This window comes from Bombus flavifrons, chromosome 2, assembly GCF_040668555.2.
Source record: "Bombus flavifrons isolate JBK064 chromosome 2, iyBomFlav1_principal, whole genome shotgun sequence".
Classification (NCBI taxonomy): domain Eukaryota; kingdom Metazoa; phylum Arthropoda; class Insecta; order Hymenoptera; family Apidae; genus Bombus; species Bombus flavifrons.
In genome coordinates, this window is record NC_138443.1 from 13,148,067 (window position 1) to 13,166,194 (window position 18,128).

At 31.8% G+C, this 18,128-nt stretch overlaps 2 protein-coding genes across 10 annotated transcripts in view; one reads left to right on the forward strand and one right to left on the reverse strand.

Annotated features, from left to right (window-relative positions):
• Window positions 1-689: 689 nt before the first annotated feature.
• On the forward strand, window positions 690-4,568 carry Pban (pheromone biosynthesis-activating neuropeptide). The gene is made up of 4 exons (XM_069131611.1): window positions 690-1,497; window positions 1,776-2,943; window positions 3,312-3,548; window positions 3,998-4,568. The coding sequence occupies exons 2-4, from the start codon at window positions 2,838-2,840 to the stop codon at window positions 4,240-4,242; spliced, it is 588 nt and encodes a 195-aa protein (XP_068987712.1). The 5' UTR covers window positions 690-1,497; window positions 1,776-2,837; the 3' UTR covers window positions 4,243-4,568.
• A 183-nt stretch (window positions 4,569-4,751) lies between these two features.
• The window catches only part of larp (La related protein), a 30,974-nt gene continuing 17,597 nt past the window's right edge, over window positions 4,752-18,128 (reverse strand). For 4 of the 9 annotated variants that reach the window (XM_069132401.1, XM_069132402.1, XM_069132398.1 and 1 more), the window contains exons 11-17: window positions 17,811-18,036; window positions 17,574-17,741; window positions 17,227-17,480; window positions 16,978-17,138; window positions 16,477-16,731; window positions 16,107-16,240; window positions 10,152-16,021 (exon numbers count right to left, since the gene is read on the reverse strand). In XM_069132401.1, the coding sequence (XP_068988502.1) occupies window positions 15,518-16,021; window positions 16,107-16,240; window positions 16,477-16,731; window positions 16,978-17,138; window positions 17,227-17,480; window positions 17,574-17,741; window positions 17,811-18,036 (1,702 nt within the window). In that variant the 3' untranslated portion in view covers window positions 10,152-15,517. Of the gene's footprint in view, window positions 5,258-10,151; window positions 16,022-16,106; window positions 16,241-16,476; window positions 16,732-16,977; window positions 17,139-17,226; window positions 17,481-17,573; window positions 17,742-17,810; window positions 18,037-18,128 lie in introns of those variants that run through there. The other 5 variants (XM_069132400.1, XR_011176177.1, XR_011176176.1 and 2 more) reach the window with 5 other exon arrangements.

An 18,128-nucleotide genomic window follows, 5' to 3' on the forward strand; every position in this document is an offset into this window, starting at 1 on the left:
AGACTTTTGATGTTTATATGTATAAATTATGCATAATTATAGGACATTTAAAAGTATCAAAATGTATGTGTGCATCATATTCAAAGATGTAAAAATATCTGGAAGAGTACTCTTATCATAAACAAATTAGGGATATATAAATGCATAAATACATAAAAATCTGCAGTCTAATTATAACATTTAAAGTGTAAACCAAATTTCTATTTAGGTTCCATTTCTTTACTTGTATTCACAGAAATATAAATTTGTGTAAACGATCGGGTCAGTCTAGTCATAACATTTTGGTTACATTATTTGAAAACTATTGTACCGTATATAATTTTGTCGTAACTTATGTGTCGATAAAGTAGGAAACGGATTGATTAAAGAATCGGAATTTAAGATCCGAGTAAATTCATTGAGTATTGGAATTTATCAGACAAACATTAGAGATATTACAAAAAGGAGCAAATGAGCTACGCTATGCTAGTACGGCTACAAATCTTGGTTCAAATTGTTTACCCTTCGAAACTACTGTGCGTCATATGTAAACAATGCTGTTCTTCTCTAAGATGGATTATGTCTTCTGTCCGAGTGTTCGGATTTAGTATCTCACAAATACCCAACGGGAATGCTTGCTGTGATATACTAGAAGCTTAATGTTTCTTACATTATCCCGTAAATATATTTATGTGTAATACATTACACAAAATTAAAATATCTTTTCAACTTACACAAGTACCTTCTGTTTTCAGACTCAAGTACCTCTTGATACCTTTCTGTAGAAAATAAAATAACACATTATTTCGTATATAAAAACATATATATAAAACGATAGTTCCGTTAAAAAAAATGGAGACTATCTAGAAAATTCGGTAAATGCATGTACGTTCAGAATAATTACATTTCATTTTGCTTAATGAAATTTTTTCCTGCTTTCTATATGTTTTAAAGTTACTAGTCTAATTACTTACGGTATCTTATATATTCATGTACAGACGTACTAGGATATTAAAGTACCTAAATACCAAAATACTAAAATATTTAAATATAAAAATACTAGAATGCCAAAATACCAAAATATCAACAATTTTTTAATTTCAAAATAACAAAATACAAGATACTTACTAAAATTTCAAAACTTTAAAATATTAAAACACTATAATACCACATAAATATACGAATACAGATTCTCTTTACAAAGAGATTCGCATAAAAGCAGTCTTCTAGTCGCATTTATATAAACTACGCTTTTACCGTAAATTAAACTGCGTGCTTCCAAGACGATCAACCGATAAATGTGTCGATAGCCAGACGTACAGTCGAGCTTTTATACGAACGATGCCCGATCTCCTCTCCATGCTCCTCGGTCTCATTCGTCCCGAAATTGAATTGGTTAATTGACAGACTTAATCGAGAACAGATTGTCCAACTGATCGCCTGGGGTGCCAAGTTCGATCTGTTACAAGCGACAGGGAAAACGCCAAGATACTATGCTGACATTTTCCGATCTGATAGGTGACATTTTGTCTTTCTTTTTTCTCTTCTTCCATCTCTTTCGATAAATATTTTATATTTGCAAATCATTCGACGTGCATTTATCTTTGTTTGAATTCTGTTAAATCACTAATTATATAGGAATCGTTTTCTGTTAGGATGGATTTAATTCATTCTAATTTTATTGAGATTTTATTGGAATTCAAGATTGATTGAACGTTCGCAGCTGAACAAATGACATTAGCGAAATTTTACAGGTTATAGGTTACCAATGCTAATATAAAAATTCTTTTACACAGAAATTACCTCAGTAAAGCACAGGAGGAAGTTCAAATTAAGAGGATTTTACAGTATACTAGCCTAGATTATCCTATTGGACATGGATTTGTTAAAGGAAAAGTAAAAGTATATAACCTAAAACTTGTCACTTGTCAATTTAATAGAATTATCAATTCAATCATTCTATAAGAGATTGCCGCCATTTAGGTAATCCTACTGTATCTTATGTGTGAATTATTAGCCTCCTGTATCGATTATCTAATAATTCATAACCTCCAATAAGTAACTACATACAAGTAGTGATAGATTTCTAAGGAAAGTTTCAAGAAATGTTTTTTAAGGTAGGTTTTTCTAGTGGAGAAACCTATTGCTATGGACAACAAACAAATGAAATTCTAAATAATTTAATTTCAAATAAATGAGAATTTAACAACTTATTCTCTACATACACTCATCATCCACGTAAGATTCTTTCCACTGTCCACAATTGATCCATTAAAGTTACTATCCTATTTCCGTTAGAACAGAGAGAAAAACAGAAGAAGGAAACAATAGTGAGAGAGAGGCATAGCTTCGGAGATTGTGTTAAACCTGTTACAAATCCCGGTAGAGTCAATGAATCTATCCGTACGAACATTTCCGCCTTGCGGTGACGACAAAGAATGAAAGTGAGGATAGGAGGAGAAAAAGAGATAAACAACGATGAGAAAGCGAAAGAAACGATATGGGGGTGGTTGCAAAGGTTCTCCCAGGACGTATCCACGATCCTCATTAAGTATGGAGGAGCGTAGATCTCGATTGAAATTGAGATGAATCGCTTCGTGAGACGTCAAGATTGGCCCCGGTTGGGGGTGGGTGTTTTTTCAGTTGAACTTTATTTCAAATGAAATCGATACTGTCAAGGAAAGGGAGAAGAAAAATAAGGTTTACTCCATGGAAGCGACAATTGGATGAAAAAGAAAAGAGAAAGGAAAAATAGAGTAGTGTAAGGTAGCTTGCACCCCTATAAAACCAGCGACTGAACACCGTATCGACATCATTCGCCGACAACGTTCCGCGATAACGTGCACTCAAACGAAGCGATGATCGGTTCCGTCGCGTTTCTGTCTTTCAACCGTCTCATGACCATGGCAATTTGCGTACTGCTATGTATGGTCTATTTGGTGTCCTGCGCTTCCGGAGAATACGGTACGTTCTACCGATTGTGAATTATACAGGAAGTTTAACAACCCTCTGATGGTGTAATATAACGAAAAATTCAGGATGATTTAGGAAACAATTATTCCTTTCTTGCAAAAGTTTTTGTATTTTGATTACCAGTTAGAAGAGGTACATTCTTCCAACTTTTCAACCATTTCAATTTTTTATAATTGACAAATTTTTTATAAGATGTGGAACTTGTGATAAAATGTTTGACTCAGTCTCTCTCGTGATGCATTTTGAAGAGATATTAAGGAAGCTAGGTCAAAGACCGAGAAACTACATATACATACGTGTTATTATATTTCCATTTTCACATGTATCGTTATTTGTACGTGTTATACTCTTTCCAATAGAAGGTAGAGATTCCTCGAGTAGCACGAGCAATGACAGAGCACCGAGCAACGAGTTTGGCTCGTGCAGCGACGGCAAGTGCATCAAACGTACCTCGCAGGATATTACCAGCGGTATGTGGTTTGGCCCACGATTGGGGCGACGACGCAGGGCGGACAGAAAACCGGAGCTCGATTCTGACATTGAAACTCTGGCCAACGCGCTCGATGGGTCACGTTGGGCCGTCATCACGATTCCAGGTATATATTTATTATGCTTGAAATACGTTTTTTATAGTTTCATGAGTTTCTCTTCGTATTTTTTGTGTATTGCATGATTGTTTTTTTTCCAAAAAAAAAAAAAATAAAAATAGTAGCTTTCTATTTTATATAATTCACGGTAATATCATATTATTATAGAATCAAATTTTTTACTAATCTGATAATGGAATATATCACACTATTTTCTACAGAAGTGATGCAACTTGAATACCTAACTTAAATATTTTTTCTCTGAATAGAATATTCATGCTTTTGCAAATCTATATTTCTTTAATTTTGTTTCCAAGATTTAAACAATAACACACAGATTAACTGTATGATTTGAAAGAATCGAAAGATGTGTATTTTTTCTTTTAAAAAATGGCAAAGAACATCGATCTATATTTGATATTTCAATCATTGAGTTTTTGAATAAAATTTGTTTTCAGGAACAGATAGGCGTCAAGCAACGCAGTTCACACCCCGTTTGGGAAGAGAATCAGGTGAGGAATATTTCTCATACGGGTTTCCAAAGGATCAGGAAGAGTTGTACGCGGAGGAACAAATTTTCCCACCTTTGTTTGCACCACGTTTAGGACGTAAAGTACCTTGGACACCAACTCCGAGGCTTGGACGTCAGTTGCACAATATAATTGATAAACCTAGACAGAACTTCGATGATGCACGCTTTTAAGACTGGTTCGACCTGCTGGATGATTAATAGCTAATGATATAGTGTAATTAAGACCATATTTAAGAAAATAAAGGACTTGTATTTATTTGTATTATAATCGAGGAATGCTCGATATTTTTCCTGTTTCATTAGTTTTTATTATTATTCTTTCTCTTTTCTTTGTGAAATGAAGGTTGGTTTTCCATGTAATTGTTTAGAAGTTAGGTTAGGCTTGAGGTAATGGGCTAGTACGCGTATTCACTTCTGTTATAATAAAGGGATGTTTAGCATTGTTCTACTTTAATTCAGTAAATTCTTTTCGTCCCGTCGGAAAAAGAACCTGACAATGCCAAGAGTCAAAAGAACAAAGATATTTATTTTATTTTTAAATCTAATTGTCGGTACAAAAATAAATCATCAGAAGTTTACTGAAAAAAAATAATCTTTCAAATATAGCAAATATACTATAATTAGGATCAAAAGAAACAAAATGTGCCGTAGCTATAAAATTTTTATTTTCATTTCGACTTCCAAATCATCAATATCCCACCTCAAAAGATGGATACATATTTTTTAAACCTTGGTATAATTATCATTACTACGAAATACTTTTAAAAATAAGAAAATTTTTAAATATGATTATAATAATTCTTAAATTCCAATTATTTTATTATTTGCAATAATAACAATTTCTACATTATGATAAAAGATAAACAAAAAATGAAAGACAACATATTTTCAGATTTTAAAATATCATGTAATTAAAAGAATAGGGCCGCTAAAACCGTGGTTGTTATTCCTGTCCGGTCTGATAGTAAATGGTTACTTGAGCAAGGAGAGGCAGAAGGTTAACTTGTATCTGCTGGATGTGTTTCCAAGCTTTATGGTTACGACCGCAGTCTACGCCGCCACATGGCCCACGGTAGTTCCGGTCGAGGAATTACACGCGTAGTTACGCTCCTCCCTTTGCCTCCTTCCTCTTTCTTCCACCGCAGCCAGAAATTTAACCCTATCTCGTTGCACTCATGGTTCCTCTCTGTGAAAAAATTGAAACGATCCTATTTTGGCTATCTCCTTTCTTCCTGCTTTAATTTAAGAAATAGTTCAATGGAAAAACTTTTTCTGTTCGTTGATAGATATTAATGCTTCTAGTAATTTTTAGGTTATTTCAACCTGAGAAAAATAGCAAAGTCGAAAATTCGTTCTTGTAATTTTATAAAAACCAGGATACGAATTTTATGTTATCCTTTAAAACTTCTTAACTTTATTGAAAATACTTTCTTAATATTGTAAGAAAAGTTATTTTAAAGTAAAATTTCCACTTCACCGAAAGAAAAGTATTCAAAATAATAAATTTATTATTCATTTTCTGTGAAATTTATTCTAACCTAAAAAGATTCTAAATTATATGAGATACGCATTAATGACATCATGGAATGAAGAAAAAATACAATATTGTTTGCAATTCGGTTTTTTTTCCTTTTTTTATTATTATTGTTATTATTATTATTTACTGCACTCATAAACGTTACAATCTTTCTACGCATACAAGATTCACAAATCGTTCACACGACAGCTCGTTTCATCACGTATAACACCCTTACTTAAATATCTCTAGGCGTATTACAACTACAATATGTAAATTATATATTTGTATATATATAATATATGTCTATATTTTTTTTCATTTTACTTTCTCTATCTTCCTCTCATTCGTGCACACGCATACGATCTTCTATCATACACATATTACGTGAACGTACACGTGTTCGTCTCGTGTTTTTCTATTTTTTATAATAATAATAATATTCGTACGCTACGAATGTATATCGTATTTACATGATCAACAGCTTTCGTTTCAATGGGATCTGAAATTGTTAATGTTATGCAAAATCATCGTCATAGCTCGGATTGTAAGAAAACGTGATCTACGCCATATGTATGCATCAGTATGGTTAATAAATCTGAAAAAATAAATCGGTTATTTTCGCGAGGCCGCCAAACGGAGAGCACAATCGATATTTTCAATCGATTTATGATTCTATTTTATAAGTTTTCCCTTTTCTAATTTCTCACATTTTTGCACGTTCTCCAAGTTAACTCATCATTACGAGTAAATGCCATCGATCTTTTTCAAATTAAATATTCTGTTTTTTTTCTTTTAATAATTCACTTTCCTCCTTTTATTTAGAGTATAATAGTAGGTTACCATAGTTATAGTCTTCGAAGGAATCTATCAGTTCGTTTCTATGCATGTTTCTTACAAAATTCGAATAAAATTCTTGATCGGTGTATTCTTTTAATCTAGGGTATTATTTTCCTCTATTGCTTTCAGTCGATTCTAATTATTGTTACTTTATATCTATTTTTCGTGTCATCTAATCATGTATGGTAGTGTAAAAATTGTTAAAATGTTTTACCTAGTTTTTTCCTTTAATTTTAAAGAGATAGTCGTTGATCGGAAGCTTATGGCGTAATAATAATAGTTTGATAATTAAAGTTAGTAACATACTCTTTTTCCCAATTCATTACACTCATATTTATTCCGTTTCTTTAATCTGTTTAGATATTCTGAATGTATGATTCTTAAGTCACTTTGCTTCGTACTTTAATTTCCATTAATTCCTTACGAAATGATCCATAGGTTATTGCATAGCAAATTCTCTAGGAAATAGTTTATCGATTATCGCGCGATCAACATTCTAATGAATGATTTATCGATTATAAATAATTAAAATTGATTTACAGTTTATTGAATAATCAATCCTCTCTCGAATGATTTATCGATCATCGCACAATTAATGATTTGTCAAACGTCAGTATTCTCTTCCTTATCGTTTTCATATCGTTCCAAAGAAATATCATAAGACAAATTGCAAGAGTTATTGAGCGAAAATGATCGCCGAACTAATTACAATATACAAAATTAGAATCGATCAAAATCACAAATTGGATTTTGGATATAAATTAGATTTAAAGAAAAGTATTCCGTTCGAAAATATTCTCAAGTGGTTTTATCCACTTGAAAAGATGAAACAACAGAAAGAAGATTTAATCGAGAAAAATCGATCTTTCGCTGGTTTAAAATTCAGAACGGAATTTTTTCTCGAAACGTTTTTTCATGAAACTTCGTTCGATCGTTTCAAAAACCAGTTACAATAACTGCAAACGTCGTCAATATACCAAAGATTAATTTTCACGATCGATCCTAGAGAAAAATCCGAAGAAAAGAAATTTTAGTCTTCTAATCCTAAATATACCATTATACGTAAATATCATATACTAACACAATCTTTTTTTTGTTTTAATAACTTTTTTCTTCAATCCATTACAGCTAAACAAACGAAATGGACATACTTAAAAGAAAAGATGAGTATAAATATACTATACATACATACATAAATACAAGAATTAATTAAGAGATCAAGATACAAGAAGAAAAGGAAAAAAAGTGAAACAAAGCAAGAATTAATTTTTCCATAAAAAAGATACGTTTCAGAAAGTAGTTTTCCTTCTTTTCAACCCTCACTTGTCCTTATCTTTTCTAAATTATGTATCCTGTGTATAACTGTGTAATTTACATATATATATATAGAATATATATGTACGCATATAAGTAACAATACAAGAATTTGCAATGTAGTGCATTTTCTTCAGCCGTTTACAACAGGACATCCGTCTACTGACGTGACTCCAAGGACTTCTGGTAAAAATTATTTACAGTATTCTACAAGATCGTCGTTCATTCAAAGAAAAATAGCTTTCTTTCAGATACTCATTGAAAAAATTGATATATTTTCCAACTAGTTGTACTGACTTATTTTCGTTAACAGTAGAATTCACTCAGTTTCGTTGTATTCAACTTCTTAGAAATTAATCACAGATAAAGTTTCAATGAAGTTAAGTTAAATCTTCTGATAATGATCTGGACCTAAATTTTGTATTTATAACAGAAAATAGTCGATGTGGTTTTTTACTAATAGAATCGATATAGCCGATTACTTTCTCAGAAACAAAGTTTAAGTAATGAAGAGTTCATAAAATGGGCTCTGAAAGATTAAATAAAATCATTCTTTATTATGTATATATACTATTAGCTGGTAAAAGTGAAGTGTTAATAGAAAAGTGTCCTTCATATGTTATAGCCACTGGAACGTGATCACTTCAAAGATAAATTCCCAAATTTCACAAGAATGTCATAACAAATTACGTCCAGTCATCGTGCAAATGCATACATATAATCTCTTCTTTACTTCACGATCGTGCTTAAACATTAAAACAAAACAATAACAAAAGAAGGTGTCCACGATATATATATATACATGTACAAGATTAATTGAAAAATCAATTACGACAAAGGAGAATGAAGTTGAAAAAGAACGACGATCGAATCCTAGTAACAGTTATTGTTACTCCTAATCTAAATTCGATTAAGCCTACAGTCATATCTTTTTTTTTTTTATTATAGCGATACGCTCTTTTTTAGTTTAAGTTGAATCACTCGCTTAGAAACTAGTTTTAGTTTAATCCTACGCCGTTGTATACGAAATGGCAAAATAGACTACGAACACGTTCTATGTACATAAGATATTCACTATTTAATTATGAAGTTCCCTTCGTTCGTCTACAGCTTAGTTCCTGGCACCATATTTTTCTTTCTAGTATTCGTTTTCGCGTTTATTCTCTTTGTCTCTGTTGCTTTGTGCTAATCGATCTTCGTCCGTTCGAAATTGCTGTATGTAACATCTTTTACTTTATTTTTGTTTCCTTTCGTTTTCATCGTACTCGCTTTTCTTATTGTTAATACCTTTATAAGTTGATCGTTTTATCGATTTTATTTTATATGTTTCATTATGACCTATTGATGAATTACTTTTTAAAAAATTGTCAATTTTATTAATATTATTAAGTATTTTGAATTTTGTAATCTTATATAGGGACAATGAAAATGTTTATAAAATGGAAAGGACCTGCGAGCGAAAAAGCTTAAGATAAACTATTGAGCTTTCGAATATTTAGTTTCATGAAAAAAGTATCGCTTCGTTTTCTGCAACGAAAACATAGATTAGACAAAGGAGCATGGAATTACTTGAAGATAAATTCAGAAACTTCTAACGCGTGTCTTAATTTGTATATGTTTTAAGTACGAATTACAGAAAATCAAGTCAAAATGTGTATATTGAGTGACTCACGAAACATTTTGCAAAAGAAAAAAAGAGCAGGAATACAAATCAAGTGACATAGAAGCATAGAAAGTGGCTGGCTAAAAATTGAATTTGTATTTCCATTGTACATAATTCTTAAATTGCTTCTAATATAAAAGTAGCTTGATATCCGTGATGTACCTTATATGACAGTGACACGTGATTTAAAATAAATAACAAAACATTTCGTAATTATTCGAAATTGTAAAAAAGACTGAATGATCGTTATTGCAAACGTATATGTAAATATTATAAAAAATTCTAAGTAGACACGTGATGTACAATTTAAGGGGTTGTTAGGTTTTGACCGATTTATTTCGAAGAATGTTTTTCAAGAAGATTATTAAAAATAGTTAGACTATGTAAAAATAATGGTATCTCTTAAATGCAACGTAAAAAATATTTATACGATTGACCTAAAACTACGTAGGGACATATATATAATTTTCGTATTTTTTAATAAATACAAAAAAGACATACAATTACTTGTAACACATTTCCTCAAAACACTACTAAAAAAATACCTAAATTTTTACTTGTCAAATCATCCAACACTGTTACAAAGAATAATACAACATCTTGGACTTGAGCACGTGTCAAATGCTCATTTCAAGCACAAAAGTCATTCGAACGGACGTAGGAACTCTAGAATGATCACCTAAAGACAAGTATCGTCCTTTCTTTGTAATTAGTACGAAGTTAAGTTTTTCAAGAATCGACACGCAATTAATCATTACTTGTACAATTCTATAAAAATTGTCTAACTATAATTCAGTTAAAGAGCCAACAAGTGTTTGATTAAATATACTGCCAACTAAATAGCTGATCTGAAGCTCACTGACTTGATGAGAAAATCATAAATAATTGAAAAACAAATTATAACATAGCAGTTGGTAAGGTTCAGCTTTCAGTTGAAATTCAGATCTGGCAAAGATACAAAAGGAAGACGATGAGAGGAAGAAACAGAAAGAACATAGAGAGAACATAGGGAGTATTAACCCTATTTCACACTTTACATTAGTTGAATATTATTGTTTGAAAGATTGTACCAACAGTCTTGATAAAAATAACCTGCTTTGTATAAATGTTTTTCAGCGTAAATGAGAAATCACACTTATAATTTGTAACGTTTCAAATAATTTACAAATGAATTTATAAACGGTCCTTGAGTCTAAAATGGACTTTTAAAAAATATACGCCTGTTATTATATTTACTTAAATGAGCTTTTTCAATAGGTACAATTTTCGGATTTTAAACAATTGAAACAACTTGCATGGAACGTTTGACTTATCGCACAAAGCAACACCTCATAAATAATATTATCACGGAATCACTGATGAAACTTATGAACACATGTAAAAATCACCAATTTTCAGAAATAGTTACGAAATCTATTGTCTCTCCGAGAACAAAGTCAAAGAAGCAAATATGCTTTCTTTTTTTTTAAAAGAATTACTTTACCAAGAGTAATCGTTGATTAGTTCTACTACAAAACATCTTATACACCTTGTGTATAAATGATCTCTCCCTACTTTTCTTAAGCTTCCGATAATTTGAGAAAATTTCACATGATGAATCAAAAATTGAATTAATTCCTTAGTTCATGCATTCAAACTCGACAGATGAAATTTCCTCGGTGGCGTCCGGCTAAAGTAAACTCGGATGAAGTTCGATGTAACCCATTAACTTCAGGCACAATCAGATTTCTTTTAAGGCCACTGAAAAAAAGAAAGAAATTTCGTAGGATATTCCACCATTTTGGACAGCCCGATATCGTGTCTCTAATTAAATTCTTTCTAACTACTTGGACATTTCGAGTTTTTTTTTTTTATGCACTTATATAATAATTTGTCTGGTTATTAGTAAACATTGTTTGTCACACGAACAACATATACAGTCGTGTGTCGTTAACTGGTCATGAGTTGGATTTTATTTGGCCAGTTATCGAGGGAGGTATATTTCTAGGAAAACCCGAGTATCTCTCTTTTCCACTAAATGTTAGTATAGATAGTGTTTATTCAGCCAGAGTTGATCTGTGAATGGCAGGGATTTGGTATTGATATATTCGTGGATGTGGCAATAACGAATTTTCAATTTCGATCAATAACGAAGATTCGCGTATCCTATATCCTAAATCTTTATGATTGTGTGAGATTTTATGAACTTTCCAATGCACTTTTGTTTGAGAAATCGACGTAAGTCAATTTTTACTCTTAGGAGTAGAGAAGAAATATATTTATATACGTATCAACTCTGGTTATTCCAATTTTAAGCGGACGCTATTGTATTCTGTTTGAAACCCTAACTGAACTTCTCGAATGTACAATGTTCCTTAGATCAGTGTAACATTTTTATCCTTGCTCCATCCCCACTACGTTTTCCTGATACGAAACTCTGTCTTGTTCACTCTACACCAAAAAAACATTACATTAATCCAGAAAACACTGCACAAAAGTAAAGCCGTATAAAAGCCAGTATGTATAAGAAATAAAAGACAAAGAGAAAAAAAAGGAAAATGCGAAACATAAAAAAAAATAAAACATTTGGCAACTGTTCGGAAATAAGCCTTGTTATCTTTTGTGGAATTTCCATGAATATATAGGAACGTTAGAAAGAAGAAATCTTCTTGAAATAGTCTTTAAGGATGAAAAAATGCTCCAGCTTGAAAATTAGTACATACTGACATTTGTTTCATGACAGAGAATTTATGAAGTATAGGCGCTGTGAACGAAGATGATTTGATTTCATATGCGAGACACGAGTAACACATAGGAATGTTCAACAGGAAATGTTACACTTTTGTTACAAAAGATTCAAGCAATCGTTCTGTGATGCAGTTTCTCTTCAGTTATCACAATTTTACAAGTATGAAATTGTACGACACAAGTGCGATATGTAAAATAAGAAGAAAGAAAAAGATCTCTTCCTTTGTAACTACGATCATTATTTTTGTGAAAACATATTCGCGATGCATTGACTGATGTCAGTGTGTGACTAGTATATTAAAAGATGAGAACAGATTTGCAGTGTCTCCAGGCACTTGTATGCAAGTTTAATTAATGTCGACTTTTCAACTCTTTCGCTAGTAAACGACAATACATAAAGCGCGTCGACGGAAATTTGAAACGCTGTGTATAGAATGAACCAGCCATTCGTATTGTGTGTACATACATGTTTCCACTCGTGCATTAAATTTTCAATTTGTGTTTGTTCTCCTGAATAACATTGATCTGAATTCATTGATGTTTTGTTATAATAACGTTGTAATTTGCTTCACTAGAACGCCAAATTTGAAGAATAATTTTACTTAACCTCAAAACTTCATCTAGTCCAACTAATGTGTTTCTACATCATCACTGAACTATAATTTCTACGTATCCTAATTTTTTAGCGCGTAATATTGTATATAGTATACAAGTTGGCGTTAAATGTATATACTTAATGTTTCAAAATAATATAGTGAATTAAAGGTTATTCAGTATGTAAAAATAAATCAATGAGACTTATTGAATAGACAAGAAGTAAAATCTGTTCGCTTACGCTTTTCTTTTTTAAAAAACCGAGTTTGAAAATTCAATGCGTACACATGCACTCAGCTAACCCCAAATTGAACCCCATATAGCTAACGACCGTTATTTCAAATTTGTTTTTCTTGTAAACGAGGCTTCAAAGACAACAATTTTATTCTATACATTTTATTTATTTCAGCATGTAAACTTCTGCCTGGTTTTATAATCCTTATTCAATCGAAAATTAGTTAAGTGTATGTGCACTTGACAGACTTTTCAACTTGATTTTTTTTTTAAATAAGGTTTCTTGCAAAGTATCTATTATTCTAATACATTTTTGTAATTTGACAAAACAATGTGTACGTTTTTTTATTTACGTTTTTCAATAATGTTGCGTTTATACGAATCTTTTATACATTATTTGACTGTTTAGTCCGTAATAGGTCAATCAGGTTAACAAGAAAGAAAACTCCTTCATGTGTCTGACACAACCAATCAGATGAAAATCTTCATAGAATCAAAGAACCAATTAATGACTGTATCAATTCTGCGCGTTACACGGATGAGTAATTCTACATCAAAGTAATCGTACATTTCTACAAATAGATAGTTATTGGTCAGTAACTATAAAAAATTGATTGTTCATTAGGAATGCAAAGGGGTTCAAAACAATTAAATGACAATAGAATCATAGTTTCATTCCTATAAATAGCAAAAAGACAACATATGCAATATAACAAACACCTGAGAATGAACCTTCTAGTTATTATGTTATTTTCAATTTCTAATTTTATATAAAAATATTAGAGGTATTAGAAATTGAACAAGTATAACTGAAATTTATTTAAAAACAAAATTTAATTTGGAATTTTATATTATTAGCCCAAAAATTGTAAGAAGAGTAGCAATAGAACTGAATCTTAATTACTGATAATGAAAGATAAAATAATTTCTATTTAGAATTGATATTATTAATGATATTAATGTTTATCATCAATGTCTATGATACTACTGTTGCCACTACACTTTCTCTTTTTTATAGTATTAAACTTTCCACATAACATTATCAAATATTAACAGATTTAAATGCATATTTGTAAAGAAACGACTTTATACGCTTCTATATATAAAATATTTCATTGTGCAGCGGCTACGAATTGTTCCATGTGTCAGTATCGCATTTACTATGATTTTACACAACCTCATTTTTCTCTTTGCTGTTTGATTCAATAGTTGATTCAATTCATTTGGTATTAAAATTGTTTAAGAGTTTAGTTAGTGTTACTAGATAGCTAATAACGTACTACGATTTGCTAAAAAAAAATTTATCTAAATGAAGCCAAATCTTTGGAACTTTTCCATTCGTAATTAATTTAGTATCTTGCGCAAATTACACAACATTCATGGTAAGATAATTCTCTATCTAAAATGATAAATAATAGAATACAGATGTATGTGATGTTTTACAAAATTTAAAAAAACAGAAATATACATAGACCATAAAAATTGTATGCGTTTTGCAATCAATTTATATCTTCCAATTGCTACCGACACAATTCAAATTTTGAATAAATCTTAATGAAGAAACGATATACACTTCATTATCTTTTCAAAGAGATGACTTTTATGTAACGATATTAAAAGTAACTTATAACGAGATAAGACATATTCGCCAATTGTACATATTAATTTAGAATCTAGTTGATTTCTTCATATCAATAAAGTATGAAGAAACATGTCTAAATTTGAGAATTGTTAAAAAATTTATATTGGTGACTACTGAAATATTTATACTGTGCGATCATCCATTAAACTGGAGTTTCAATATTCTGCTTTTTCGTATCGTACAATTCGATCTTTCAATCATTTCTTTCCATGGATGTGAAAGCAATGATCGTTCGATGATAAAACAAAGGAAAATATTTTCTCAATTGTAAGTTTTGCGAACAACGATAGTAATGACGTAATAAATCTACACATTGTACACATAAGAGACCTGTAACCCAATTTCTTCAAGTGAAACAATTTGCTCGGATAAATATTTTAAACGAACACGAATTTACCGGCAATATGAAATGTATGTACATGCTATCGTGCCTGGATTCTTCATGTGTTCGTTCATTCCGTAGGCGGTTCTTCTCTTTTCCTGCTAGGATTTTTAGCGAAAGTATCCTAGCGAATGAACCGAACAAGGTTTTGTTTAATATAAGCAAAAATAGCCGAATATATATATCCGTAAATACAACCTTAATGAACTACCTTAAAAATAGCTCGCTGAACTTCTCTCATGAACGAAGATGTCTTTCACCTTCACTTACAGTGTGTTTCATTATTCTTCTCTAACGATCCCCAACGTCAGAGAGATACACTTTTATAGATTCATCGTTTTGTATACAAAGAGTCTTGTGCTCATTTTTTTTAAATGATTCTAACACACTGCATAACTTCTCTATTACTTTTTCAAACGAGATTTTCTCTTTTCTTAGAATAAGTATTATCCCTATCCCAGGAGCGATGCACTTATCCAACTTAGCAAATCGAGTAAGTGCTTATGCACTTACCCATCAATTTTCAAGCTGATCTCATTTTTGAGACATCGACGTGCTATCTGTCTTGATTGTGACCGACTTCGTCTGCTCGGTCTTAGAGATCGCCAGGAAACGATCCCTTATAACGTTTTGAGGCTTGCTACTCACTTCTTGAGCCTTCGTACACGAGCCGGAATTTTGCTTGCTTCGTGATTGCTGTTGTTGTTTATTTAAATCTCGTTGAATATTCGAGGAAGAGGAACCAGCATCGTTCCGTCTTCTAGGATGGCCTAATCGTCCAGATCCAAACGAACCGGCTCTGTTACGAAACTGCGAAAGATTCACTGAGTCCACACGAGACTTTTGCGCGACGGAATTGTTTTCAGAATTTGAAGTTGGCAACGTTACGGTACTGGAACCACCAGATAGTCGACGAACTCTGTTGGTAGGTGAAGCATCACCGTCACCTGCACTTTCGGACACACTTCTGTTTCGTCTCTTCGCGGCCTGAGATCGTGAGTTTGCAGCAAATGCTTGTAGCATTTCATTTATTTGAGGCTGTAACATTATTGAGAACATTGACATAATTAGAAATGTTATTTAATGAAATGTGTTATCTTTTATGTTTAGATAGAACATTTACCTCGACCACTCTAAAGTCTTCGATACTCTTGAATTTAGACAAATACTCCTGTAATTTAAGATCTACTTGAAGTTGATCAGAGCGTTTATAATACTTTAAGAACGCCCAAAATTTTTCTAATCCATACAGTTGACCTACAAGGGGAAAATAAAATATTAGCACATTGTATTCAAACTAAACAACGGTTTTTAATTTAATTAATGCTTGTTGCTATGTTAAGTACCGCACACAAGACAAATTGATCTTATGGTACCAACTGAACATTTCATTTACTTTAGCACACCCTCACCGTCTAGTTAACAATAAATGTTATAACTAAACAACCTATAATGTGCATCAAGTTGGATGTTTTAGAAAGAAATACACTAACCACTTTCGTAATCTTGTATCGTTTCGACTTGGAAATCTTTATACAGGTGATGTCTAAATCTCTTCTCCAAACCGTAACTATAAAATCTAAAAAGGCATTCTAAACCATATCGATAACCCTCAGAGGCATCTTCTTTGGCTACAGTCCTGAATTCTTCGTACATAGTACGATTGAAATTTTCCCGCAAGAAGAATGACCAAAAACGGAAAAGTGTGTTCATTTCTTGAGATTGGCCAATTCCAAGTCTCTTACGTTCTGAAATAATATAAATACGATGAAAATTTGTGTACCCAAAGGAATTATAATTTATGTACACTAAGATATTTTCAGATCCTCTTTTCTCTTCATGATATCCCTCAGTCGGGAAAAGAAGACAAAAATAAAATAATTCATCATTATGTTTACTTACATAAAAAATATTAATCGTCTATAGTACTAATTTAGATAATACCATTTCATGAATCATAAAAATTAATTTAAAAAACGAAAATTTATATTTACCTTTTAAGCAACGTGAATGATACTTGTGATAGACTTGCTGTGTAAAACCATTTTCTTTTAGAAGAGCATGACTCGGGTGATGAAAAATAGGTAATGATTGTGGTGCACTTCCGTAACTACTCGCAAGGTAACCTTCATTTGGACTTGTTCCTGTGCTACTTCTGTACAATATAATAAAAATGTAAAGTTATTAAATTGTTATTAAACTTTTTTCGCTTGTTATACAACTTGTTGGCGATGTAAATTTACCCCGTAGAATATGTACGCGGTCGATGCTCCCGAACGTCCATAATCCAGCCAACGTGATGTTCAACAGGCGGATTATTGCTATGTCGTGTTTTCCTTTTTCGCGGTGTCCTAGGATCTACCGAAGGTTCGTCCTTTACTACCGCGAAGAAACGAGGAACCACTCCTCTTCTACTATCCCTTCTCGATTTATCATTCCAACGACTTCTATCTACACGACGATCTCTTCTCTCTTGACCATCTGTAGTTATTGACATCTATGGATACAATAATTACATTAAATGTAAAATGTGAAGTGAACAAAATTAATATAATTAATGAGATTAAATAAATATGAAATGAAAAAATACCTGCGTTGGAAGCGAACGAGACACTTCCATATCTTCTATTGCGGATGGTGGTGGAGGAGGAACTTCTGGATTAGCTTTTTTAGGCGCTTTAGGAGCCATTTTTTCAAAATCTTCTTGACTAATCACATTGACAGTTTTATAGCTTCCAATTGACGACGAAGATCCATACTATAAGGAATGAAGTAACTCAAATCTGTGTATGCCAGAGAAATATTCTAAAAAATGATTTAAACTTACCCTTTGACCATCTTTCATCCATAAATCTTCTTCATAATAGTACAATCCATCATTGATAGCTTGTTCGAGATCCTGGGTCATTTTTACCCTTGTTGTCCAGTCACCTGTCCGATCATGACCTTCGTGTTTCGGAATACGCGTCGACATAGGCACCGACGTTTGTGTGAAGATTAAAAGTTTATTGACATCTCTATCTGACAATTCATAATCTTCATCGTCTTCAGACCTACAATATATCACATGTTAACTTTTACACATACAGAGTAACCTGAGAAAAAGACACAATAGTTTAGAAGTATATAGTAATCAGTAAAATAA

What these genes read in the sequence shown, in the direction of transcription:
- Pban (XM_069131611.1), top strand. Translation starts at nt 2,838, where the DNA reads ATGATCGGTTCCGTCGCGTTTCTGTCTTTCAACCGTCTCATGACCATG. An exon ending in CTGCGCTTCCGGAGAATACG is followed by an intron (nt 2,944 to 3,311) that starts GTACGTTCTACC and finishes TCTTTCCAATAG; the next exon opens with AAGGTAGAGATTCCTCGAGT. An exon ending in GGCCGTCATCACGATTCCAG is followed by an intron (nt 3,549 to 3,997) that starts GTATATATTTAT and finishes ATTTGTTTTCAG; the next exon opens with GAACAGATAGGCGTCAAGCA.